The 26,060-nt window shown below is 48.8% G+C and overlaps 9 protein-coding genes and 1 non-coding gene across 10 annotated transcripts; 5 read left to right on the top strand and 5 right to left on the bottom strand.

Annotated features, from left to right (window-relative positions):
* Positions 1-65: 65 nt before the first annotated feature.
* FVEG_15580 lies at positions 66-150 on the bottom strand. Its single transcript has one exon. It is a non-coding gene; the product is annotated as a tRNA-Asn (tRNA).
* Positions 151-1,731: 1,581 nt separating this feature from the next.
* Positions 1,732-5,841, top strand: FVEG_04979 (mannosyl-oligosaccharide alpha-1,2-mannosidase). Its single transcript, XM_018892952.1, has 3 exons — positions 1,732-3,790; positions 3,844-4,829; positions 4,882-5,841. Exons 1-3 carry the CDS (start codon positions 2,132-2,134, stop codon positions 5,174-5,176), a joined length of 2,940 nt encoding a protein of 979 aa, XP_018749746.1. The 5' UTR covers positions 1,732-2,131; the 3' UTR covers positions 5,177-5,841.
* FVEG_04978 (hypothetical protein) lies at positions 5,472-7,509 on the bottom strand (the record flags this gene model as incomplete). Its single annotated transcript, XM_018892951.1, has 5 exons — positions 5,472-5,855; positions 5,910-6,254; positions 6,303-6,405; positions 6,477-7,407; positions 7,455-7,509. 5 exons carry the CDS (start codon positions 7,507-7,509, stop codon positions 5,472-5,474), a joined length of 1,818 nt encoding a protein of 605 aa, XP_018749745.1.
* On the top strand, positions 6,487-9,545 carry FVEG_04977 (hypothetical protein). The gene is made up of 2 exons (XM_018892950.1): positions 6,487-8,920; positions 8,981-9,545. Exons 1-2 carry the CDS (start codon positions 8,038-8,040, stop codon positions 9,385-9,387), a joined length of 1,290 nt encoding a protein of 429 aa, XP_018749744.1. The 5' UTR covers positions 6,487-8,037; the 3' UTR covers positions 9,388-9,545.
* Positions 9,546-10,198: 653 nt separating this feature from the next.
* On the top strand, positions 10,199-11,454 carry FVEG_04976 (hypothetical protein; the record flags this gene model as incomplete). The annotated part of the gene is made up of 3 exons (XM_018892949.1): positions 10,199-10,715; positions 10,786-11,187; positions 11,249-11,454. The coding sequence occupies 3 exons, from the start codon at positions 10,199-10,201 to the stop codon at positions 11,452-11,454; spliced, it is 1,125 nt and encodes a 374-aa protein (XP_018749743.1).
* A 641-nt stretch (positions 11,455-12,095) lies between these two features.
* On the bottom strand, positions 12,096-14,704 carry FVEG_04975 (hypothetical protein). Its single transcript, XM_018892948.1, has 4 exons — positions 13,872-14,704; positions 13,721-13,789; positions 13,345-13,672; positions 12,096-13,290 (listed from the first exon to the last, which is right to left on the bottom strand). Exons 1-4 carry the CDS (start codon positions 13,939-13,941, stop codon positions 12,921-12,923), a joined length of 837 nt encoding a protein of 278 aa, XP_018749742.1. The 5' UTR covers positions 13,942-14,704; the 3' UTR covers positions 12,096-12,920.
* Positions 14,705-16,094: 1,390 nt separating this feature from the next.
* Positions 16,095-19,849, top strand: FVEG_04974 (hypothetical protein). Its single transcript, XM_018892947.1, has 3 exons — positions 16,095-17,750; positions 17,796-18,090; positions 18,142-19,849. The coding sequence occupies exons 1-3, from the start codon at positions 16,158-16,160 to the stop codon at positions 18,615-18,617; spliced, it is 2,364 nt and encodes a 787-aa protein (XP_018749741.1). The 5' UTR covers positions 16,095-16,157; the 3' UTR covers positions 18,618-19,849.
* On the bottom strand, positions 18,821-19,917 carry FVEG_04973 (solute carrier family 25, member 46; the record flags this gene model as incomplete). The annotated part of the gene is made up of 2 exons (XM_018892946.1): positions 18,821-19,620; positions 19,815-19,917. The coding sequence occupies 2 exons, from the start codon at positions 19,915-19,917 to the stop codon at positions 18,821-18,823; spliced, it is 903 nt and encodes a 300-aa protein (XP_018749740.1).
* Positions 19,918-20,500: 583 nt separating this feature from the next.
* FVEG_15579 (hypothetical protein) lies at positions 20,501-23,112 on the bottom strand (the record flags this gene model as incomplete). Its single annotated transcript, XM_018904742.1, has 5 exons — positions 20,501-21,183; positions 21,231-22,172; positions 22,222-22,561; positions 22,623-22,927; positions 22,990-23,112. 5 exons carry the CDS (start codon positions 23,110-23,112, stop codon positions 20,599-20,601), a joined length of 2,295 nt encoding a protein of 764 aa, XP_018749739.1. The 3' UTR covers positions 20,501-20,598.
* On the top strand, positions 22,970-26,018 carry FVEG_04970 (hypothetical protein). The gene has a single exon (XM_018892945.1). The coding sequence runs from the start codon at positions 23,538-23,540 to the stop codon at positions 25,353-25,355; it is 1,818 nt and encodes a 605-aa protein (XP_018749738.1). The 5' UTR covers positions 22,970-23,537; the 3' UTR covers positions 25,356-26,018.
* Positions 26,019-26,060: the final 42 nt, after the last annotated feature.

Raw genomic sequence — 26,060 nt, 5'->3', positions numbered from 1 at the left:
TGTCTACAAGTATCTCTTTACTGCCTTAATTATAAGTAGTCCTAGCAGGCAAAAGAAGAAATTGTCTCCCCCGGGAAGGCTCGAACTTCCGATCTCCCGATTGTCTATTTAATAACAGTCGGACGCTTTAGCCAACTAAGCCACAGGGGAAAGGGGCAATTATTAGATGGTCAGACCTCTATTGAGCCTCATGTCCACAAGAACGAAATGTAAGAGATAACCTCATATCTTCTTCTATACCTACTCTAGTTCTTTGCTTCTTGAGCATCATGAAGCCGGATTCGTATGCTGATGATTATATAGAGGGGCTTAATATCTGGCATACCTGCAATATCTTTCTCTTGATACTCGACATGGGTTGCGTTCCTGGTCCACTTCTAGTTATGCTGATGGTCACCGCGGAAGGGGGACAGTTTACGATGAGCGCCTTGGCCTTGGTTTGCTTCATCACGGCAGCGAACGTCTTGGATTGTTTGACGTTGACAACGAACTGAACCTTCAATTACAAATCGTTCTTTATAAGGTTGACTGTGATTTTTGGGACAGCTTTATTGCTGGAACTTCCATCCCAGACTTTTTCTTGAGAGTAGCAGATACGAGACTGCAATCGGTGATGTATCACTTACTTGGATCACCAGGATCCGGTTTCAGACAGCTAAAAATTCCTATAACTCAGATTAGGCATCCCCCCAATGAAGGCCCAATTCGTCGTTTCGTCTTACTACATTATGCTTCCTCTATTGAGAAGAAGCTACAAGCAAACAGACCAGAGGCATACCCTATACTGCCTCATGCCAAGTCCTACAGCCAATAGGAACATTTTATGTTATGGAGGAGAAATCTGTTCCTGGCTGGGAATTGATTAGATCGTAATGAGATCGGAGGATCTAAACCAATAAACTTTACGCCGCATCTGAATACATGAGGTATATATGCAAGCCCTTCCGTAGCTTGGTATTCTACATTTTGTTCCTGTGAAATATCCAACCTAGTCGTTGGCTTCACGACGACAATGCCTCCAGATAATTTTTGATGCCTAAATTGATCTTAGCTTCTTGAGGGGTAGATAAGAAACAGAAGTGGGCATCCCGAATCTGATATCGGAGGTCGAGGCTCCGTTAAATCTAGAACACGGAGCTTAAGCGGCGCGGTAACGGCCCCGTTGAGACCGAGGACCAGGTTGACCAGTTTGGGAATGGATGCACGTGTGAGAAGCTTTTGGGCGGTAGTTTAAACGCAATTGAGTTACGGAGCACAGCCAAACAAACTAATCCTGATTTCAACAAACACATGTGAATACTCAGGGCCGAGGGGAAGCAAATGGAAAGGGTCGGTTTCGCATTTAGGTACTGTACCTAGCTTCGAGTTCACTACTATCAGGAACTTGACTCTTTCAGATGCAGTATCGAGGTGCGAGAACCCAAGGATGTGCTCACTGAGTTATTCTTTGATAGCAACAGTATTTCAAAGCCAGGAATACAGATCACATCTGCATATAGTAGCGAATAGACATGTATGTACTCACAATCAATATCAATCCGCCACGAGTTCATTAATGAGCCTTTTTAAACTTGCAGGAATGCAACGGGAAGACCCTGCGATGATGCTAAAGTTAGCACCAGGGGCATACGCTAGGCTCCATAAAGCCCCTGACGTTACCTCATTTTGGCCAACCAATGCCACTAAAATGTGGTCTCTCCTGGTCAGTCGGTGGAGGGCGGGCTCCTTCCTCTCCACTGCTACTGAGCTCTCACTTTGAGACTGTCGGGTCCTTTCTTGTCTTTGTCCCCCGACACCCTCTAACGTTCGCTATCGTGTTTGTCTTGTCCATCTGCATCTCTTTTGCGTCGTTTTCTTGTCGGAGTTTGACTTATTTGCTTTCTTCTTTTGGCCAACCCGACACAAAGAAGGAGGCACAAGAAAGCCAGTTCAAGTTGGTCTGGTACTAAACGGAATGCTGCTGCGCTCAGTACCGTAGGCGGCACCACAGTCTTTGACGACATAGATCAAGCGACCCCTCTAGCGAAACATCGCGTCACCTTATAGCAGGGCGCAGTCTGAACTGAATCTTCTATCCAAGCCTTAATCGACCACCCAAAAGCCTCGCCTCGGCGAGCAACGATCCGTCGCAATGCTTCCACTTCGTCGGCGTGGACGATTTTACGCCATAGTCGCTGTGGCTATGGTCTTCCTGTTGTATCGATTCATGCAAAATTCATGGTCACAGGCTCCTCACTTCGAAACGGTGAAGCAACCGAGCCAGCCAGCTTCTGACCCAGTACAGGGCTCCAAAGAAGCTTTTGAACCGCCTGTCGTACCGCCGCCCGTCCAGCTTCCCGATTCCGAGCAGGGTTCCAACGCTGCCAATAAACCCAAACCAGCTGTGCCCCAAGATGGACCAACTGTACCAGAGAAGGTTGCAGAGAAAGTCGACACACCGGCAGAAGAGAAGCCTGCCGTCGATAAACCCATCTCTGTTGGGGACGCTGCGCTGCCAGACGACAGGAAGGAAGAGCACAAGCAGCCGGCCGACCAAAGCGCACCACAGATTCCCGATGTTCACTTCAAGGACCCTCCTAAGCAGGCCGACAACCCTGATATTCCTGATGTCAACGTTGATGGATCCAAAGTTCACTGGACCAAGCCCAAGGAGAACTTCCCTATTCCCCCTGAGTCAATCAGACCAGTCCCAACCGGCACAGCTCCCAGTATCAACAGAATCCAGTTCGACTTCCAACCCGAAGACGTACAGACAAGTACCACTCGGTTGGATCGACTGAAACGTGTTAAGGCAGAGATTGAACGGGCCTGGACTGGTTATCGCAAATTTGCATTCCCACATGATGAACTCAAGCCTGCTTCTATGAAGTATCGCGACACTTTTTGTGGCTGGGGCGCGACACTCATCGATTCGCTTGATACTCTTTGGATCGCTGGTATGAAGGAGGAGTTTGATGAAGCCGCCAAGGCTGTCGCCAATGTCGACTTCACTTACTCCGACCGTAACGACATTCCCGTTTTTGAAACTACCATTCGTTACTTGGGTGGCCTTATCGCTGCGTACGATGTTAGTGGTGGATCCTCTGGCCAGTATAAGATTCTGCTGGATAAGGCCGTCGAACTTGCGGAGATCCTTATGGGCGTTTTTGATACGCCTAACCGCATGCCCCTATTATATTATCGATGGCATGAGCCTTATGCTTCGCAACCCCACCGAGCGAGCACTGTTGGAATCGCCGAGCTTGGAACTCTGTCTATGGAGTTCACTCGCCTCGCTCAATTGACGGGTACCAACAAATACTATGATGCTATTGACCGTATCACCGACGCCTTGATTGAGATGCAAGCAGCGGGTACTGATATTCCAGGACTTTTCCCCGAACGCATCGATGCCTCTGGATGTAATAGGACCGCTACCACTCGGACTGAAAGCCTCAGCCAAGAGGCCCGGGAGCAAGTCAATTCTGCCGACCTGACTAGGGAACCCGAAGGATTTGATCCCACGAAACTGGGCGGAGATTTAGCCTCTCCCGCACAGCTCCCTCAGGCTGATAGTCGTTGGGAGGATAAGCTCCAACGCCGCGATGTTCCTGTAGATACCGATGAGGCAACTAAAGCGGGTGACCAGACACCGGCTCGATCTGGGCCGCAACAGGCGCCCCCTCTTGCTGCAGATGGATCTTCGGCAGACTGGGATTGCAAGCCTCAGGGTCTTGTTTCCAGTAGCCCTAACTACGGACATTACCATATGGGAGGTGCCCAAGATTCAGCCTACGAGTATTTCCCCAAGGTATGTTGCTCCGTCATCATTCTTCATGATAATTTTGTCTGACGTAAAATTAGCAATATTTGCTCTTGAATGGTCTGGAACCCAAGTATCGCCCGCTTTATGAGAACACCATCGACGCGATTAATGAATGGCTGCTTTATCGACCTATGATCAAAGACGACGGCTGGGATGTGTTCTTCACAGGAAAGTTGACGACTTCTAGCCGGGGTGACTCAGAATGGTTAAAGACCTACGACATGGCTCATCTCGCATGCTTCGTTGGAGGCATGTATGGACTAGGCGGTAAGATCTTTGGTCGTGATGGGGATATCGACAAGGCCAAAAAGCTCACTGATGGTTGCGTGTGGGCATATCAGTCAACGGTTACTGGTATAATGCCTGAATATGCCCACCTGGTCGCCTGCCCTGCCCTGGAAAAGTGTGCTTTCAGTGAAGAGAGTTGGTATGAGGATCTCGACCCTAACAGAGAATGGCGCGATAGTGAGTTTCGGAAATGGTCAGACGGCGAGGCCCAGAGGAAGCTCGCAGAAGGAGCTGCTCCCGCCGCTGCCCAGCATAACAAGCCCGATGATTCAAGCAAGGGACCAGAGCCTGTTGTTAATCCGCCAAAGGTGGTCAGGCGGGCAGGAATACCGATGCCTGAGCTGGATAGGAGTATGGAAGAGGACGACTCGGAGTTTGGATCAACGCTCCCCGATTCGCTCAAGCAGAAAATTGGACTGAACAAGGACGGGTCTGAAAAGACCGAAGCAGAAAAGGCTGATTCGGGCAAGACTGATTCGGAGAAAGCCAAACCTGCCCCAGTCGAGCTAGAAAACAAACCCGCTGCTGTCCAAGATACAACGGAAAACACCATCGCGCCGAAGCCTGTCACCGTAGACAGCTTTGATGCCGTCAGAAACGCAGAACAAGTTGCTGGTTCTGATGATATACCTCTGGAGAGGCCCGTGACGCACGAGGAGTACGTCAAGTCGAGGATTCAAAGAGAAAAATTACCTCCAGGCTACACCGATATAATTAATCGGAATTACATCCTTCGGTAGGTTTGCATTTGTAATGCTTTTATTGCCTCTCCTAACATAAAGTTACAGACCTGAGGCGATTGAATCTGTTTGGTACATGTATCGCATTACTGGCGATACTACCTGGATGGACAAGGGTTGGAAGATGTTCCAGGCTACAATTGCTGCTACTCGCACCGAATTCGCCAACAGCGCCATCGAAGATGTGATGGGTACAGAGAATAATCTGAAGGACGAGATGGAGAGCTTCTGGATTTCTGAGACTCTCAAGTACTACTATCTTCTCTTTTCAGAGCCTAACGTCATAAGCCTTGACGAATGGGTTCTCAACACGGAAGCACATCCTTTCAAAAGGTCAACATGAAAGTAATTTCAGCGCGTGTTTACAAGTCAGTATACCAAGAGCTTTCTCAAAGGATGTTGAAGTTTTGAAAAGGAGGAAGAAGGGAGGCAAAGCTATTTCATTATCGGGCAACTCGAAGTCATGACAAAGGCGTTTTTTTGGAGGCTGGTCAGGATAGTGTATGATTATAAGGCGCTAGTCATCTGAGGATCTATCAATGTACATACATATTTCATCTGCAGCCTGGGTATCTCCTGAGCGTTTCGTGGTCTAGAGTGAGGCCACTCACTTTGTTCCATCCTCGTTACCTAGTCTCTTAACCTTTAGCTGCATCCCATTGGACTGAGATAGGCTGGTGATTGCCAGAGAATTTCGTCCCCCCAAACCAGAGCTCAAATCTCAGGTCTGCTGGAGCAACAATAACTCGAATATCGAACCTACAAATGTAGAACTTGTGTCCACGCCGGAAACAAGTTCCTCGCTTTTCTTTGAGGACGAGCTGGTGTTGTTCGATGCCAGCGAGGTTGCTCTTTACAGAACAAAGTCTCATAACGCCGGCTTGTTTTAGGCTTCGAGGAAGCCATTCGGTCTCGTTGTTTGACACTACAATTTCTGCGTCCCATGCGCGTGTAGTGTCTCCATCTTTCAGCCTGATTTCAAATCGTTTGACCAACGGAGAGTCCGGGTCCACGGTATCTCCCTGTGGTCTTTTGTCAACCCAGTCTATGAGCAAAAAGAACGGCCTGAAGCATACCTTTTTGATCAACCATTGGATCTGATTAGTCGCCCACTTCACAGTTGGGTCCCACGGATCTTGTCGGACTTCTTCATCGAAGTGCCGTGCAGGCATATAGACCTCCTGGACGATTACGCCGTAGCTCGCTCGAGCAATCCAAGTGCTGAGCACGGATTTATTCCCCGACTCCATCCTCTGTCGCTTGTTCTCGAGAACCCCACGAGCAACAATAAGTTGCGGGTCTTGGGAGGGTATAACAAGGATATTTCGGGCATTTGGATGTTGTAGCTTGGTCAAGTGTTCTTGGAGAACCTCACGGACGTAGGCTGAACTACCCAGACCACCGGACAGAATCACATACTCCTATATACGCAATGAGCTTCGGTCGAGCTTCAAATCGGAGCGACTTACCACTTGTTTTGAAAGGCCCTTTTCGGTCAACCAGTCAAGTCGCTTGTGAATCCGGGCCATGATTGCTTCGATATGGACATCGAAGAGAGCTTGAATGTCTTGCCTGCAGCGTATCAATCACACCTGGTAAGTCGACATGGAAAACACATCTTTAGTAGTGGGACAGTAACTGACTTGGTAAAAAGCATGCGTCCATCTTGAACTCCGAGGCCTTCGTGGCTCACATCGTATCCTACACCCTCCATCATAATTTTGTATACTGGCTGCATGTATACCTTTTCGCCAAACTTGTGCTTGACGCTCTTGAATCCTTGGCTTCGAGCCATGCGTGCGGCAAAGTCAGCCGGAAGCTTGAAGTCGGGATTCGCGGCCATTCTTTGTGAGACAAGTCTTGCGAAAGCGCGATCAATAAGTGAAGAGCCAACACCTACACCGCTGACGGCAGCGACTTGAGAAAGCTGTGGAAAGCTCGAGTTTGTGGAAGTGGCTCGCATCAGAGCGAGGTCTGTTGTGCCACCTCCTGCATCCACGGTCAGAAACACGCTGTTTTCCTTGAGGCTTATAGCTCCAGTCTTGAGAGTTGCCACGGCTGCAGCCTCGGACTCTGTGAGATCAACCAATGCTGAGTGTTTTGGGCCCCCAGTTCCGAATCCAGCATCATGGATTGCGCCTTTGAAGGTGTTGATGATAGCCATACTCGTCCATGTCGTGGGCGCACTGAAGAGGAATAGGACGGCCATGGAGTCCCATCCACCGACATGTTTTATGCCCATGCGCATTTCTATGCTATCTTTGATATGCGCATATATCTGCTTCAGATAATCTGTCACGAATTGGCGAGCCTGGGCAGTGCTTTGCGGGACATTGCTTAGGCCCTGATGCTGTGCTGCGTCGAGGGTCTCTGGATCTAGAAAGATCTTGAAGAAGTCCCGACGTGTCTTGGTCGTGTCGTGGTCATCATCAGCACACATGAACCCCCAAGATGAGATGCTTCCATCGGCGTTGTATACGATTGTCGTGGGGACTTTTCGATCACCTCTGTCGTCGCTCCCCGGCCAGTCGTTGACTACCTGAATAGGGATTCCATGCCTCATCCAGGCAACACCTAGGACAGATCAGTTTATATCTGGTATTTGCTGGACTGCTACTCACCCGTAAAGGTCGTACCAAGGTCCACAGAGATAGCCAAGTCCGGTTGGTCTTCCATTTGTTAGTCTGCTCGATTTCTCTGCAGAAGCAATTGAAGAAGAGTCAAAAGATGATCTGAGAGCCTTATTGCCAGAAATGCAACAAACCTTGGACGTGGCCCTTGCTATAGGCCTATTTTCAGCCGTCGGAACTGAACTTGGCGATATTGGTTTGTTGGATGCACCTCCGAGGGTGCGCGGGGCGATATGCAACAGGTCGGCTGGGAAATGACAGACTAGGCCTTCGGCCTCAGCCTGATAATGAAACATGCATCTCAATGCTCCCCTGTGCTGAGTGGCTTGACAAGGGATGCTGCTAGCTGGACTTCGATGGAGAGGAGAGGAACTTGGTGGTGGCAATCAAATGGCAGTAGGGTTGGAATCTTGAGCCTTTGCTGGTGGTCAAAAGCAACGCCTGCCCTGGAAGCTTTCGAGACTTTTGTATTCTCATTTTTTTCCTTATTACCGCTCTGGAAGCTTTCAACAGCGTCTGCCCTGTCTCCTGAATTTCTTGCCTTCTTAAGCATCTTTATCCCTGACCTACGAAGATGGATACAACGGCTCCAGTGTTGAGTGTAGTCACCGTGACAAAGCCTACAACTTTGACACTTCTGGAGGCCGAACCTGTCACGCGTACCATTTTACAGCCAGAGTTGGGTCAATCTGCCTCAGGCCTAATTTTCACCAACGTGATTGTACCGCCTACAGCGCAGCCGGTGCTAACAACAGCTAGCACGGGGTCTTCAGAGACAAATTCAGCAAGCCAAGAAAGAACCTCATCCAGCGCTTCATCTACAGACCGGAATGATGAAAAGCCAACTGACCAGGGAGACTCATCGGAAAGATCATCGGATGGACTCAAAGGCGGCCCTGTCGCTGGAGTTGCCATCGGCTGCCTCGTTGCTGGCCTTGCTCTGGGACTCATAGCAGCCTTTCTACTTTTGCGGAGACGGCGGAGAGTCAAACCAGCAAACGAAGGATTCGTCTTAGCAGATCAAAAATATACGAAACCCAAGGATGGGCCACAGGTCATAGTTTCATCGTCGAGGCACGATGCTGAACTCAGCCAGTTTCTTCTCGAGGCAACTCCTGACAAGGACCTCCAAGCAGAGTTGCGCTCACTCTCCGAACTCATTTACCAACATGTCGAGAACTATTACCGTCGACCCCAAGTCCAGGCCGACCCGGCTGAGGTGGCTCAGAGCCTTATCAATATTGGCTACTCACCAGAAGCGTCAGGACTGCAGGCAGATACAGTTGCTGCCATTTGCCTCAGCCCCAAGACGTCTCAAGTTGGACTTCGTCATGTCATCTCGCATGCCATCTTTCGGAGCCTCGATTTCAATTCTGGCAGCAGCTTGTCCATGCTTCCACTAGCGGTTGCAACACTGGCGCAAGGAAGCCACTCAGCTGAAAACACAAACAATCCTGGTAAGACACTCCCACATTCACTCAGAGCCTGATTAGAGAAATGGCTAATAAAGCTTTCAGCAATTGTCTTGGCACGTTCCAGGTGGCGCACACTCTCTGCTCTGCTTCTCCATCCTAACCCGGATGAGAGAACACCACTCCCGGTGTCAGTGACAGAAGCTTCCCCTATGGCTCTGTCATTTGCGAATGAGCTTAATCGATTCTTGGAGATCTTTGCTGCAAAGGATTCGGCTAGCCAACAGGATCAGATGAACCATCTACAGGCTGTCATTCTCGAGTGTACCAAACTGGGCTATGTCGTTCTATCACAGCCGAGTGACTTGAGGTTCGTTTTTAGCAACAGTACACCTATTGCAAAAAGCCGCAGGGTTGTGGTGTGTCCTGGTTTGGAAAGGCTGAGCCAAAACGATGGAATGAGGTATAGATCGCCCAAGGAAGTGGTAGCACCGGAAACTGTGAGTTTGTGAGGGAGAGGAAGCCTATTCACTGCAACCTTTTGGTCATCGGGTTTCATTGATTGGATGGTTAGATATGACTAGTTGCAAAAGGCTCGGTATGTAGCCCTGTCCTGTAGCTAATACATAACTTAGTACTGCGTAGAACTATAGCCACGCCTAATAAGGAGTGTGTTCATGATGGAGTGAGCTTACAAGAAACTGACAGTTACAAGCAACATATCTTGTTTTGTATGCCATGACTCGAGTGAGTAAAATCGCCTGGTTAGTAGTACGTGAATGTGTACTTTCTTTCTTAGGCATGCCGATGGCTGCCTGCATGCGCTTGAACCAAGTTTGTAACCAAGACCACAACACTGTAATTCATGTGATATACACCCACCCAACACTTATCCAATTAAACTGCTCAGCTGATGGATTGCATCCGACTATTGACCTGTCTTACTTGCTTGAGCGTGAGTGGCTGAGAGCTGGTTCTTTTCTCAGAGCCTGCTTCTAGATATGCAAGCCACATGCCTGAACATCACATTTGGCGTCAGCTCTGAACATGGATCCTAGCAATATGATAGTGGATGGATATTGTGCAAATAAGAAACAGAATTTCTTCACAGCCTGATTTTGTTTTCTCTTTTCTTGTCTGAGCGGGGACAACTAATGTGAGGATTGTTGTCTCGCATCTTTCATCACCTGCAGCTTAACAAGGATTAATCAATACCTCCCTCGACCATCACTCACATATCGTCCTTCTCACTGAAATCATCAGATTGCTTTACTATATGAGACTATTCACCTCTAAGAGCCCATTATTCTGTCCTAATTCATCATGCCCAACCCCCTCAAGGCAATACATGCAAGTTTCAACCTCCTGACCTGCGCGCTGGACCACGACCAGGTCCCAAATGATATCCGTCGCAGTCTCGAGCTCGTTCGAACATGCGACTCAGATCTTCAGCATCTCATAGAACTACGTCAAGAATGTCTCCATCTTCTTCAGCGCCGCCCAAGGGTTCTTGAGCGCGTACACAACATTATCGAGTCAGCTCGAAGAGGACTCCAAGAAGTCTGCGAGATTGTCGAGAGATGTCGACCAGAGACCGACAGAGGTGGAAAGACCACATTTTCGAAATGCATGGCATGGGTGCTTGTAGATGCGAGTGAGTTCAAGAGCCAGGAGCCTATTGTTAGTCGACATCATGCTGCTGTGCTCGCTGAGTTGAACTTTTTGAGACAGATAGCTCTTTTGGCTCCTGTTCCCGAAACCGTGAGAGCTGAGGACAAGTGTGGTGTAAGAGAAGAAGCTGCAGTGTTTGATAATGTCGCGTTGCTGGGGGATCTTCTTGGTGATGTAACGGGCAAGTTGAACATCCCCATCATATATCTTCATCGATACAATGATCTAACTTACTCTAGCTCACACCAAGAAGCCACCAGTTGTCCAGCCCATTGATCCTCCAAATACAACCACAATTTTCAACACAAACGCAGAATCGACAACATCGACGACGACGCCATCTTCGCTCCAGGTACCCCAGTCTCTTCATCGATCAACGAGTTCGCAGACGATGCATATGGAGCATGCGCCTGAATCACTGCCGGAACTTGTTCCAGTCAACATGAACAGCACAGCTCTACCTAAGCCTCTCACTTCAAGTGCCACTTACGATAGCGAAGCCCTCGCAGGATTGAGTCTGCTTCTTGGAGACCCCTTAGACTGGAGACACTCACCACCTCTGGCACCAGCCAACAACGGCCCATTGAATCGGCCAGTGACGCCTCCATCTCAAAGACGGCCTGCAAACTTCATTCATAATGGTTCTGTTCAAAATTTTCCACTTCATAGTTATGACAGTGTCTCTGATCTGAGCCAAACTAGCCAGCGAGCAAGCCTCAACTACACTCCTTCGTGTCTATCATCAAACATCTCAAGCCCTTATCATCAGCAACATTCACTTTCGATACCCCCAGCAGCCACAAGATCAGCGTCTCATCTCCACCATATGCCGTCTGGTCACTATCCAGGGCAACTCACGTGGTCAAATTCGTCTTGTACGACAATATCATCCATCTCCTCTGGTTTAACAAGACCTGACTACAGCTGCATACCGCCGATTGCTGAGCTTGATAGTTCTCCACACCATATGGTTCCCATTGTTGGTGCATTGAACCATCTAAGTCGACCAAACGAGGTGTCAGTGGACCAGAAACTCGCCATCCAAATCAACACAACACCTGTCGAACTTCCAGCAGAGGATAGCCTACCCACAAACACGAACCCATATTCTCAAACTTTCCGTCCGGGGCTTGACAGAAGGGGGCGAGCCATCAGTCAACCAGCAACAAAACTACACCAGCAAATAACGCGGAAACCAACTCTTAACCAGGGAAAGGAAATGATGAAGGATTATAATGATGCACCAAAAGATTGTGCCACGTGGTAGCCGAGTTTCTGGGCATAAGCATGCAAAGATATCGAGGATAGATTTCCAAGGGTTATTGACAGGATGTTCAATAGATACGTTACTATGACAAGTGATTTTGAAGCAACTGAGAAACGACTGTTCAAGTACTACCAAAACTCGAAGCATTTCATCCCAGAGATATATACAAACCGACTGCTAAGTGCGAGTTTGTAAGTGATTTACTCTGCATAAAGGCCTTAGTCAAATTGGACTACATGCAAAATGTCAACCTGGCTCGACAGTGTTTGATCACAAGCAAGATATTGGCAACTCAATTCATTGTTTTGATGACCCTTGGTAAAGAAGGGGGGCCTATTACTACCTATTAGAAGCACAACCATTTCCCCTTATTTTCATCCCTCAAATCCTGCCCGTTCGAGGTGTCGCAACCCTTGAAATCATTCTCTCTCACACGCAAGTTCAATCTATAATAAGAAGCATAGAAAGTGATCAGCAATGCAAACAAAGATCAAAACCAGACCCAAATCCTTAATTTCGCAAACGCGCGACAATAAATTGCCTTGATAATACATGTCGATAATCAATTCCCATTCCTCCTCACACGTCAAGACATATATCCCATATTCCCGTACCACATCCCATTCGTGGCCTCAAAAGTCGTATCTTGTAGTGCATCCATCCCACGCGGTCTCTCGCCTTGAGAGGTCGGTCTTCTGTGTGGTCCCTCAGTCTATATGCAAAAAAGATGTGCGTTCCTCGTTTCGCTTCATCGTTCCAGCTCATGGCCATGTCGAGTTTCGGTCGAGGAGCCTCTGTTTTCAGTGGCCATCGTATCGATTGCCCGATATCTCGTCATTTCATGAGTCAGGCTATGTCATGAATAGAATAAAGCGTTGCGGTACGGTGTTACTGTGCCGTATCATGTCGAGGCTGAAAGACCGAAATTATAACCGATCGCTCAACGTTTTTAATAAACAAAATCATTTCCGTAACTCCGATGCTGATGCCCTTTACCGTCTTTGATCTTACCATCCTCGTGTCGATGATTATAGTCGACATATGTACATTTATTCGACAACTTTAGTCCTCAATAGTTCGCGATGACTCAGGTGAATTCGAGGTGTTCTATACCATCGAACTGAGAACGCTTATACTGAGGATCATAATGAGTAGACCGATAGTAACGACTATCAGTAGGGCGAATGAGAACCAACCCAAGACCATGGCGCTGGTACCCACACCACTCTTGACAGCTCCGTTTCCGAAATCCTGGGCTATAACCGAGGCGGCCACGGACGCTGTATGTTGCCATAGCACAGATACAAGGACGAAGATGGCTGAGATAAAGATCAGGGCAAGGGCAATTTGAGAGACGGGACGAGACGGGAAAGGCTTGACTTCGCGATCAGAGCCTTCTGAATCAGTCTCCTCGTGCCACCCGGGGAAAGTTGCGAGAAGGAGGAGGCAGACGAAAGCAAAGATGATGGCAATGATACTGAGAATCAGGTTAGTGCGGTTCCATTGCGGTGCACGCGGAGTGAGAACTCACATGAGATATGGGAATACGATCATATCTTTAAATTGAGCAGCCAGCCAGATGAGGTTGAGAGGATCTTGGTCCACATCAACCTCCTTAGCCAGTGCAGTGGCATTGTTGCTGCACAGCCAGGAACCACCGTCGGGGTTGATACAGATACCGAAGTAACCAACGCGAGCTTGCAACGAAGCGTCACCTGCGATGTTCTCGATAGCTGAGTGGAGATTGTAGTCGACCTGGGCTGTATCGGGCACTGCTGTGTAGTCCTTGTAGTAGATGGATAGTAGGAAGATGTCGGGGATAAGTGGGGAGGAAGATGAACAGCCAGCGAGAAGCAGTGCTTGTTTTGGTTAGAACATTATCTCATCTATGGGGTAAAATAGCTCACATAATAGAATAATGGCGATGGCGATAAGGATCATCAACACATGGTGATAACCGAGGAATGGAACGAAGCCTAGCGGAATTGGATGTTAGCGATGCGGACCATATCAGATGGAGACATTGGATCGATGTCCCGAGACTAGACAATGACTTACGATACCAGCCGACCTGGACTTTTTGCCTTCTAGAGGACGAGCTGCTGCTGCTGCTCGTCCCGGAACCCATCGTGAACGATGTTGATCCTGCGCTCCTTCAACTTGCTGTCGGTTGAAGTAGTTGCGGGAAACAACTGAGTTGTCTGCGCTCGTCTCCCAGTTAGGGAGCGACGAACACACGAGTTTCTCAAGACCAATATCACTTGGTTTCCTTGCTCTTTCTGTTACCGCTTGGTTGCGCAACACTCTGGAAGCGATCCTGTGACCGACCCTGAACTTCCTCCACTGGACTTGATCAGTCAATCTGTCCCGGGAACAACTGGCTCTTGTCGAGGTGAAGGTGAACAAGCGATGGAATGCGGGCGGGAGAAATCGATGTCTCGGTAGACAATCGACACTGGAATGTATGTGGGCTAAAGACGACGGTTGGTGACAACGAGCGAAAGTCGGGGCCCTGTAATAGTGAGATCGTTGTTAAAGGGGGTCAAGTTAAGTTAAGAAGTCAAGTTAATTTGAGAGTTGACCACGATGAATCAAGAGCCTTGAAGGTCAGTTCACACGTTCTGCTAACGAGGGTGAAGACTTAATGGTTTTGTTAGAGAATCTCCTGGGAAAAGGAGAGAAGGAAAGGAGAGAAGCGGTCAGTCAGTCAATTAGTCGGAGCAGTTTCGTATACCAATACCAGACAATTGGGCGGATATTCGATGGCTGGGAAAGACTTGGGATAACTACCAACCTCTGGACTTTTTCGGTGGGCGATGCAGAGGTGTAGTGACCAGCCACCTATTTACTTGTGTTGGCCTGGCGACGGTGACGTTTTACATGTGGAGCCACAGTTGCCAGCTGGGCGAGCTCTGGACAAGGCAGGGGCCTGAGGGGCCCCTTTCAGCACCGGGCAACCCGCTAACCGGCGCCGCAGAGGGAAGGAGAAAGCCTAGACGGGATCGGGCGCTAGGCTGTAAGGGGCAAGGTGTTATTGGACCTGCAGCAGCGCAGATGAGCAACTTCCTGGGCTTGATCCCTGAACCCTAGGATCTACGATCTTACGTAGCGCTTCGCCGCAAAGTCGACGCGTTTCTATACGGCCAGAGCCTGTCAGCGCCCAGATTTTGCCAAGGGGTGCCAAGGATAGAAGCTGTAGCGGGACCTCACTCAGCTTAATGCAGTTGTCATGACGATTTGGCGCCGTTTCGAATGGGCTCACTCATCCGTCCTATCGACGAGTCCATATCCGTATTATACCAAGTGTATTACGGAGTATTGGTTGTGCCTGGGCTGGCTACTGACGTCGATAGCTCCAGTTGACGAGCTGTTGAACTACGCCAGTATTGGTGCTCATTTGGCGCCTTGATCTATCGTGCTCGGGCATATTCTGTAGCTGAGATCCATCTCCATCGGTTATCCTATTCATAGCCTGGTCTCAATTCATCTGCCCCATTTGCCCCGAGTAAGCGAGAACTGGCTTGAAACTCCCCGACTTTTGGTCATGGAGTCTTTTCTCCCAAACTCGACCTAACAAGTCATGGATATTATTATCCACTCTGTCGGAGCCAACAACGGTATCCGCGGCCAAACCGTACATACTCGGTGTAGGCGGAAACTCAAGGATCACTCAATTATGGCGAAAACTACGACGCAAGTCTTGCATCAAGACAGCACCACCCTCAGGAAATATATGTTGTTGTTATATAGAATTGAAGTTTTGTTTGCTTCCACTACAACACAGCTTGCCGCCTCTTTGCATGTTATTGGATGTTTACCTAGACTGCGCGGTTCAATCGGAATCACATGAACTGCATAACTGTTTACATACTCAATTGCCTGACGACGACACCTCTCTCAGTACCACAAGATCAACATGATATGTAAACTCTTTCCGTCGTAACCGCGAGCTTATTCTCCCGAGAGAGCCGTGATATCCATCATGACAACCCTCATCTCATGAGAACCCAGCCACCCGACTAAACTCTCCAGACTTGGCGTTCAGCCACCCGTCAATTTCAGATCCTTTTCGATTACCGCAATTGACTTCAATTACGACTCTCTTCGAATGAAGTCGGTGTCGGACGTTTCGAATTATCCTTTCTCCGCTCGGAATATTCTTTACACTCTCCGCGCTTATCATGTCATGCGAGTTCATCTCATAGAGCTTCCAAAAACACTTGTATCTAGAAGAAGTATGTAGCTATCGGATTTAGTGGGGCATGCTCCCCACGTCATTTGGTTAGAGTAGCTACGTTGCGCTATGAGACTCACAAACACCAACTCATAACCACTATATACAACATGGCAGCTGTAGCCGCCAACAACCAAGGAACATCGCTCGATATCCGAGTTGAGGACTTCCTGGACGATAAGCTTCAGTCTATTTCCGACCTTGAGGATCTCGACACACTTATCGCAAATGTTGAGCTTCAACGAAACCAGCTGCAATTACAGTTAGATACAGCTGTGAAAGAGCTCGAAGAGACCCGACGCACTGCCGACGATCGCCAGGGGTCACTTGCTGCTCGCATAGAAGAGTTTCAAAAGCTTCAAGAGAGCATTGATCTTCGTGCTCAGATCTATGCTGCCTCGGATGCCCCAGATCAGGCCATCGAACGCCTAAAAGCGCCTATGAACAAGATTAAGGCCGTTGAGCGTGCCCAGAGATACCTTGTTCTCTTGCAAGACGCTGAAAAATTTCGAGCAGAGGCGAGATCATTCTTGCCTCAGAACCCCAAAGCTTCATTGGAGCCTTATATCAAGTTGAAACAGCATGTTCAAAAGCTACAAGGCCTACCTGGCCAAGAGGGCCTTCACCTCGTTGCATATGCCGAAGCCATGGCCGCTTCACTTTGGGATGAGATCAAATCTACTATGTCCGGGGAACTTGAGGCCGTCTTGAAGCAGAGGAAGTGGCCCAAGATTGACACCCATGTACAGATGGACGAGGAATGGGTTAATTGCATAGAAAAGCTCATCGATCTTCAAAGGCCGGAAATAGCACACACTGACAAGCTTGTCACGTTGCTACCGTTTGAAATCATGGCCTCCATCTTTGTCTCCGAGTTTCGCTTCCATTTCCTTAGCGAAAAGCCAACCAGCGGTGCCCAGGCATTTGGAACTCATTGCCTCCCATGGTTTATCGCACTGGTCGAGAAATGGGAAGATTTCTTCCGGGATAATCTGGGCTACTTACTAGCAGAGAAGTTCCGGGACACTGCTGTAGCGACCAACCTGGCTTATATCGACCCTGTTTCTGCCTTTATTACCTCGCTCCTCCCAGTGCTGAAGGAGAAAACCTCATTAGTTGCACTCGAAGCTATCAAGAGCCCCTCCTTTCTCAGCAGTTTAATGTCGCAACTCATGGCATTTGACGAGAATGTTCGCTACAAGTTTAACTACGACGGCGGCGATGTTGAGAACGGATGGTCTGGCTTGACCGCACACATACTGGATGACCACTTTGATACGTGGTTCGAGGCCGAGAAAGATTTCGCCCTTGAGAGATATAACACTATTATGGAGTCACAAGATGCCCGCAATATCGATTATGATTATGCGCTCCAGGGCAAGATGAAGCCAACATATGCTGCTGTGCGTGTCACTGATCTTCTGCGGTCTGTGACAAGTCAGTACGAGAGAGTACGTACCTTTAAGCACAAAATTCGCTTCTTGATCGGCATTCAACTTGAAATCTTGGATGCTTATCACGACCGCCTTCGAGACTCACTCCAGGCTTATCAGAGCATGTCTACGACCTTTGGCCGCACTTTGGCTGCGAATAAGGAGGACCTTGCTATTCTAGAGGGTACAGGTGGTTTCGAGGTACTCTGCAAAGTGATTGGCAGCGCTGATCATATTGTGAATACTCTGAAAGACTGGAGCAACGAAGAGGTATGTAAGCCGCCTGAAAGTCATCTCATCAAGCTAACATTCTAGTTCTTTGTCTCTTTGTGGGATGAACTCCAGACTCGAGCATTGCACAGATCTAGCCAGGGCAACAATATTACGAGTACCATGAGCTACGATGATGTGAAGGATCGCACATCTACAGCAGTGGGAGAAAAACATGAAGATGGGGCTCTATTTGATGAGACAGCGAGTGCCTATAACATGCGACGCAAGGCTGCTCAAGAACTTCTCGTGGGCGCTTTGGTCGAGTCGCACAATAAAGCCTTCCGAGCATACACCAACCGTGTTCAATGGACAACTGTCGGTGAAACTGCTATCCTTGGTAAGTTCGCATGCCGTGCTGTTCCCAACATATTGGCTAACACGGTAGCAGATGAGCTTGCTATTACGCCAGAACTTGATGAGCCACTTCGCATCCTCCAGCGCAACTTTGACTTTCTCATCAGAGCTCTTTCGACTGCAGTGTTTCGCCGCGTCTGCCGAGAAGCCCTTGTCGAGCTTCAAGATTATCTATGGCAAAGTGTCCTTATGCGCCAGTCGTTCACCACTTACGGTGCAGCCCAGTTCCGTCGCGACGGCGCTGCCTTGGTTTCTACTATCGAACGCTATATTCCCAATGGTTCATCTGTCCTTGATAACTTGACCGAGGGTATGCAGCTCCTGAGTCTTCCGGTTGAAGCGGGCGAGACGAGTGGCTTGACACTCAAGGAAGCCAGCGATCGAGTCTTCACTGACAACGAAGAGGCGCGCAAGGTACTAGAGGAACTACATCTTGAAGGGCTGTCACCGCAAGGTGCAAGAAACATTCTGCAGCGTCGTGTAGAGAACAACGAGAACGTAGGGTGGTAAAGCGAAATAGACTAAAATTGGGTATATTATCACGCATTCGATGCCTTTTTCCAAGGTCTATCGCTCATGCCTCACGTGTTGAACCTGTCCGTGGCCTTCTAAAAATATCATTTTCCTTTTTGTTCTAACCATTGAGCCCCCCAATACGTTTTATTGCATCAAAAGATCAACCATATTCCATTTTCCGCACTATTCGCTTTTGTTTAGCTGTTAAGAGCCCGCATGGTCATCTCGACAACAATGAAAGTTCCCGCGCTGACAGGCATAGCTCGTGCCAGCGTAGGTCCGATACCCTTCCAGAAGCCAGCCGCTCCCTCGGCTCGCCAAGTCTTTGAAAAGCAATCTCGCATGGTGGCGTATTTTTGGTTGGCACCGAAACCGTCGGTCTGCATCTTGCTCTTGATAACATCGAAGGGGTAGCTGGAAAGCCAGAGAACTTCACCGGCAAGACCACCGTAAAGAGCAATCTTGTAAGCGGGGATGTCCTTGCGGTCGATCTTGTTGCGGGCAGCGTCGGAGTTCATCATATACTCAAAGGCGGTGAACCAGGAACCGTAGGCGAAAGCCTCTCGCCAGATAGTGACAGCCTGACCGCGGTAGATGCCACTCAGGACACCATTGTGAGCTCCGAGCTTACGAATGCAGTCACCAGGACCATCGTATAGACGACCGGCGCCGTGAGGCTGGCTCTGAAGGCGGATACGGATATGCTCGATGGGACCTGAGAGGACCGAGTTGGAGATACCAGCAAAGGCACCCGCGGCACCGTATTGAAGGTAAGACAGTTCGGCTCCGTTGTTGCGAGTTTGGAACCAGCGCTTCGCGGCGTTGAAGGCACCGAATTGGACGGAAACACAGGCTCCGATGCCGATGAGTGGTGTAAGCGTTCCCTTGTAAAAGGCGAGGGCACCCTCGTTCTTGTAGATTGTGGTGGCGGCGTTGATGGCAGAAGAGTATTGTGTTGTAGTTTGCAGTCGGACCTTGACAATGTCAAAGGGTTGGCCTGAGATTAGAGCGTTAGCAATTGGGTTGGATTCGTACTGTTGTACAAATATGCTGGTGACGACTTCATGGTGGAGGGTAAGCTTATCGTGAGCCAGGTCTCTCTTCTTGATCCCCCGGTTCAGAGAAATCTTCTATACGCCTTTGCGCTGACCGACTCCCCAACAATTGAACGAAAGAAACATCAAGACATACCAATCAAGACCTGCGCGATTCCTCCAACAGCACCAGAGAAAAGATCCTTGGCCGTCTCAGTGGCCGGGCTCTGCTTGGCCGACTCCAGCTCAAGAGCGTCCATTTCTTCAATTTGGCGGGGTGATCGCAAACACCTTTGTCCTTCTTCTCCTCTCCTCAACTAGCAATGAAGCTCTCAACAGCAAAAAGGTAACAAAAAAGTAGGTGAAGCTCGCCAGAGATAAGACAACAAAGGGGGAGGAAAAGATAAGAAACCCAAACCTACCTAACCTGGGGCGCGCGAATCGATATCGCAATCCGGGGTTGATTTATCGCGAAGGGCGTTTGGCAAATGACGTGCTAGCATTACAAAGCCGGTAACGGAGCCCGGACTGTCGGTGTTGAGATCCAACAGTACATGTAGAGTTCGGAGAAGAGCCCGTCACAACCTCACATAAATCGTGGAGAATCACACCGTCTCTATACTATAATTCCGCCGACACTCTTATCGGCATCTTCTCCGGGGTCCGTTCCCAAGATGTACCTTTCTAACAATTTCATAATGAAAATGCCCATTGAAAAGGTGGACACCGACTTCGGGCTGATAGAAGCCGGAACTCGGGATCTACGCTCTAGAACCGCGAGAAACCGACATACATATAATGTGCCTACCTACCAAGGTAGACTAGGTATGTACATATGATTATTTGTGCATATGAAATTGTTCATTATTCAAAGATCGTCGATCTGGATCTTTTATATCAGGCAATACTCGCTTCTATTGTCACACCCGATATCCTTCTCTTCAGTATCGTCTCACTCCTTGCTTCTCATCTTTCGCATCATTCTGCGCCTGCGCATGCTGCTCAATAGCCTCCTTGAGTTTTCCTACCACTTCGGGCTGGTTGCTGAACGCAGTCATGAGTAAGCTCTCTAGTTCAGCTTCCACCTTCGCGATTGGCTTCACTCCGGGCTTTCTGTTCTGCGAGTCGTTCATCAGAGTGCCCCAGCGATGTGTGAAGTTGTAGATAGACTGTCGCAGTAACTCATCAAGCTGCTCGTTCATATCCTCAACAGTCAAGGTTTTAGCTGTCACAGATGGTGTGCCTCTAGACCACAGACCGCCACCGATGATGTTGGAAAAGAAACCGACCCAGTTCTGGGGGCTCAGGGTGTCCCAGATGTGAACAAAATGCTGCATAGAAGCACCATGGTTTCGAATGTCACCAATCTCCAGCGAGACCAGCTCATTCTTTATGATGAGCAAGTTTTTCACCATAAACAGATCACGATCTGTGCCAGCCTTTAATGACTGTATCCTTGCTTCGGCACGTTGGAGCACCTGAATGGTCTCCCGAACAATATTGAACACAACTGAGCTGTTCTTCGACTACATACTCGTTAGCCAAATCCAGTGCCAGAGTACAATTAACTCACAGATCTTTCTTTCGGCATGCAATTCTCATACATGCTCAGAAGTTTGATGGCTTGTTTGACCAAGGGATGGGCGTTTGATGACGCTACGCCACCAACAACAGGCCCGATCTTGAGAGAAGCGTCTTGAACAGGCGCCTTTGTGATCGTTTTTGTGACTTCGGTTTCAAAAACCGTATCTGTCAGGGGCCACAGATGATGGGCAAGAAGTTGTGAGGTGTACTGCTTGCATTTGATGAAATATGGCGACTCCATATCATCTAAATCGGCACTAAAATATTCGTTGGCTAATAAACCCACCACGTTACACGTCGTCTCCAATGGTGCAGTCTGTAGGACCGCTTGTAGGTTAGTCACCAATGGCATCAAGTTGCCAGGATGAGCAATGGTGGTGTTAATGGGTTTGATCGCCTGGAACACTGAGTCTGCTGCTTGTGTCCATATGGGCTCCAGATCGAAGAGTCTCACGAACAAATTCTCCTCGTTGTACATGCGTTCGAAGCATTGCTTGATATAATTCCGCGATGCTGTCTCAGTCGAAAGGCTCTTGACTTCTTTGTTGAACTCTGCAATATCAGATTGCGTCAGAACTTTCAAGTCGCGATCTCGCGTCGTGAGATGGGTATGAATGATGTTATTAGCTGTGTTTGCGTAAGTCTCAAAGTGGGTACAGGACTCGTTTCGCTGGCCGTAAGAATCATATGCGCGGCGTATAATTCGGTGAACATTGGGTATCAAGCCATACGAGTCCAGCATCATCTCTTGGAACCGACCATACGCAAGCGCATGGCGAGCCGACTCGGATTTTGTAGCTACAATCTGACGTCCAACTTCAGGCGATACCTTTTCCAATGAGGTCTTATAGCCATGTTCAAGAAGATGAAGGGCTTTTGTGAGAAGCGCAGTGTACCGTGCAAGATAGGTATCGCGGTCGCGGTATGTCGGCTAATTGCATTAGTATCTGCTTTTGAGAGCGAATGAAACGAACTCTTACATGATTCTCCATAAAGACGATGCAGGCGTCAATATTCTCGACCATCTCTCCAAAGGAGGCATCATCAACCAATCGGCTGGCGCCTGGCGCATTGAGACGTCTTGTTGCAGTATCGAGGTACGCGTAGTAATGAAGATCGGTTCCGACTTCGTCGGCTAATACTTCCAATCTTCTTTGTTCCTGCAAAAGTTCTTCGCATTGCGATTGGAAAGTTGACGTTTGCGCTTCGACGGAGCCAAAAGAGTTCGATAGGGAGGTAAGGAGTTTCAGCGTCGCGTTTGCATCTTCGATGAGCCCATCCAAGTGACGTTCCGTGACAGTAAGTTGGTCGCGGTATAGTCTAGCATCGGTCAGTGCCGTCTTCGTAGAAATGCCATCTTCGCAAGACACAGTATGCATACAAGTATTCCTGCTGACTGGCATCCAACAATTTCTCATCGTACGAGTCCAGGCTAATGGCGTCGTGTTTTTCGAATTTCTGACTAGCGTCTGAGAGCGTCAGAGCTTCCCATGCTCTGCTGTGCTTGTCGGTCTTCTTAGGCCGTGGTCGTGTGTCTTTGGACAGCTGTTCTTTGACCACTCGATAGAAATCGGAGTAGGAGCTGGCTCGGCGAAGGACCGTTGGTTCTGGTGGAGTGTCGGTATCCTCTATTTCTTCGTAGACATTTGGCAATGGTGTCGCAGGTTCGTGTGTTTGGCCTGTTTCCTAAACCCATCTTATGAGCTTCAACAATTATGGCGGGGTGTCAATTCGCGGGGAGGGCATACATTGGGTTGTTGGAGCAGAGACTCCTTGCGGCGGTGACCGTGACTTTGACTATGGCTACTAGAGTGGCTCTTCTTGCTGGTACCCAAGTCGGGCATCAGCGTATACCAAGAGTCCTCGTACATGGTGTTGACAGAGCTCAAGGGTTCGTGGGAGCTCGTGTACTGTAACTCAGAAGCCACGCAACAGGCGTTGAATGTTAAAGTCGGAGCTAACGCGGCCGAAGGGCCGATGGGCGTTAAAATATGGGGCAATATCTGACAACAAGACCCTGCAGGCTGCAGCATAGCATGTGGCGGGTGCTTCGATCTGTCTGTGGCACAGTTCCATCTTCCTTAGCAGACCTGCCACAGCCCAAAGAATTTTGCTGACCATTATCCATCCGTAAATAAGTTAGCTACTGTGGAAGCTTCAGCTCTATGACCTCACAACATTTTCTCCTTCATCGGGAGGGCGACATTGGGTTCAACTTCTTGATGCAATTTGAAATCTCTCAGACCAGATATTACCAATTACATTGACTCACGACCCTTACTAGCGAGTTTTCAAAATGAACGTTTCTCGAGCGACTCTTGGGCGAGCTGTTGCCCGCTCCCAAGCTCGTCAGCCTCTTACTGTATCTCGGCGCCAATGGGTTCGCCACGCCCACGATTATGGCAGCGAGTATTCTCAGCCTCCTCGCAACCGCGGCGGTAAAATCATTAGTTTTGCAGCCGTCTTTGGTCTTGCTGCTGCTGGAGCCTACTTTTATCCCATATTGACTGGAAAGTCTTCAGCACCTATTGAAGCCGAGAAGAGTGAAGTTCCTACCAAGGCAGAACTCGAGTTTGAGAAGCCTCGCAAGAAAGTCAAGTCCAAAGAAGAGAACCGAGATCTCATCAGCTCCCAACATCTCCAAGTTAAGAATAGTTGGGAGCATCCTGGAGTTTATGCCTGGGGCTCTAATGTTGGAAAGGTCATTGATCCAAACTCCAATGAAAAATATGTCAAAGTACCTCGGAGAATTTCTTTCTTTGATGACAAGGTTCTCAGGGACCTCAAGTTGACATCCATATTTGGCGCAGCAGTCACTGAGAAGGGTGATCTCGTTCAATGGGGCTTGGGCTACAACCAGCAAGACCCTTCGCCCGTGCCTACACTTGTAGGCAAAGATCTTGTCAAAATTGATGTCTCGCTTGATCGAATTATTGCTCTGTCGCGCAACGGCAATGTGTACTCTATACCTGCGTCTCGCAACGATCAAGAGGGTGGTCTGAAAGAAGAACAGAAAAGGTCCTCCTGGTCTATATGGGGATCTGGTGGTGCCCGAGAGAGCATACATTTCCGCAATCTGACACCCTCTGGTCTGTCATATGGTGAGACCGTGAAGGACATCAGCAGCGGCCAGGAACATTGCCTCATGCTCACCTCCAAAGGGCGTGTCTTCTCCGCTGCTGCCAGTGCCCTCGAGTTTCCTTCCAAGGGACAGATGGGTATTGCGGGTTTGAATTGGCATAACAGGCCCAAGGGACCTTACGACCAACCTCACGAAATTACAACTCTCAAGGGATTCGACGTGGCACAGATTGCAACTGGTGATTACCACTCGGCTGTTCTTGACAAGGCTGGACGTATTTTTGGATTTGGCGACAACTCATTCGGCCAGCTTGGAATCGATACCGACTTTGGCCTTTCAGTTTCTGACACCCCGGTGATGGTTCCTACCAATCTGTCCTACGCTGGCACTGGGCTTGTCCCAACGGTAACATCCATAGCGGCGGGTGGGAACAATACTTTCTTCACTGTGGATGCGAAAACCACGACAGTTCCTGGCAACACAAAAGCTCTTGCTCCGGCGAGGAGGCTTCCTCCCGTGACTACAGATCTGTGGGCTTGCGGTCAAGGAGTGTACGGAACACTGGGCACTGGTCGATGGTCACACGTCTCGCCCAAGCCGACCAAGGTGAAGGGTCTTTCGTCGCTGTTCGAGTTTGACGAGAAAACCAACAAGATGAGCCCCATTAAACTCAAGTCTCTGTCAGTTGGGGCCACTCACTGCTCGGCTGTCATGGACAATGTCACCGAAGTCTCGGTCACGGGCCAAGGGACCGAGAACGAGACCAACTGGGGAGCAGACGTCGTATTCTGGGGTGGCAATGAGCACTATCAGCTTGGCACCGGAAAACGAACCAACTTGAACGCTCCAGCTTATATTGCAGCTCTGGACAGCGCAGCCGATGCTCGTAAGGAGGGTTCACCAGATTTCCACCGGCTGTCCGTGACTCCTCGCAAGACAATCCGTCTGGACGGTGGAAAGGGCCGAAAGGTCTCGTTGGAACAAAAGATTGAGTGTGGCAAGTACGTGACTGGCATCTACTCTGCCGTGTAAAGCGAGTGACACGGCAAACAACTCAATTTGTAAGAACAGACTCGCCTCATTGTATTATAAGAAACATGTAATCGACAGATTGTATCCGCGTGGATATGATTGGGCGTTTGGGAATGGGATAATTCAGCTATGACTTGAAATGTTAAATGCAACTTGGGCATATTCCTTGCAACTGATTGACTGATAGGCTCAGCTGACCTTACCTGAAAGATCCAATAGTGGTCTGAAGCAGTCATATGATGGCTCACACTACTTTTGGGAATGAAACACAGAAACATGTGAATGATACATAGTTGAGACATTATAGAAACATGCTCAATCTGGTTATTTTTCCAGCAATGACAGTTACAATTGAAAGGCGATGATTGGCTAAGCTTGGTAGATCCTTGGGCATATCACAATAACACCTGTTGGCAATTTTCATCTGAACATCCTTGGACATCTTGCACTTATACAGGGGTTCATGAGATGTATATGTACTGTCGTATGAATCATGTTAGTGTGAACTAGGGAGCAACACGAGGATTGATCATGTTGATCCAGTCGATGCCACGCAAGCAAATGCCGCTGAGTCATGAAGATAAAATCGAGAATAGAATAGAATGAGGCACAGATCGTGGAGGAGTACCCTGTAAAGATGGTGGTTAATAGGGAGTTGGTTGCCAAGATCCACGTCATTAACCCAGCATGACGGGATGGGCCTTG

The sequence above is a fragment of the Fusarium verticillioides genome, chromosome 4 (assembly GCF_000149555.1).
Source record: "Fusarium verticillioides 7600 chromosome 4, whole genome shotgun sequence".
Classification (NCBI taxonomy): Eukaryota; Fungi; Ascomycota; class Sordariomycetes; order Hypocreales; family Nectriaceae; genus Fusarium; species Fusarium verticillioides.
Note: the sequence above shows the minus strand (reverse complement) of the source record. Positions and strands in the feature narration are given on the sequence as shown.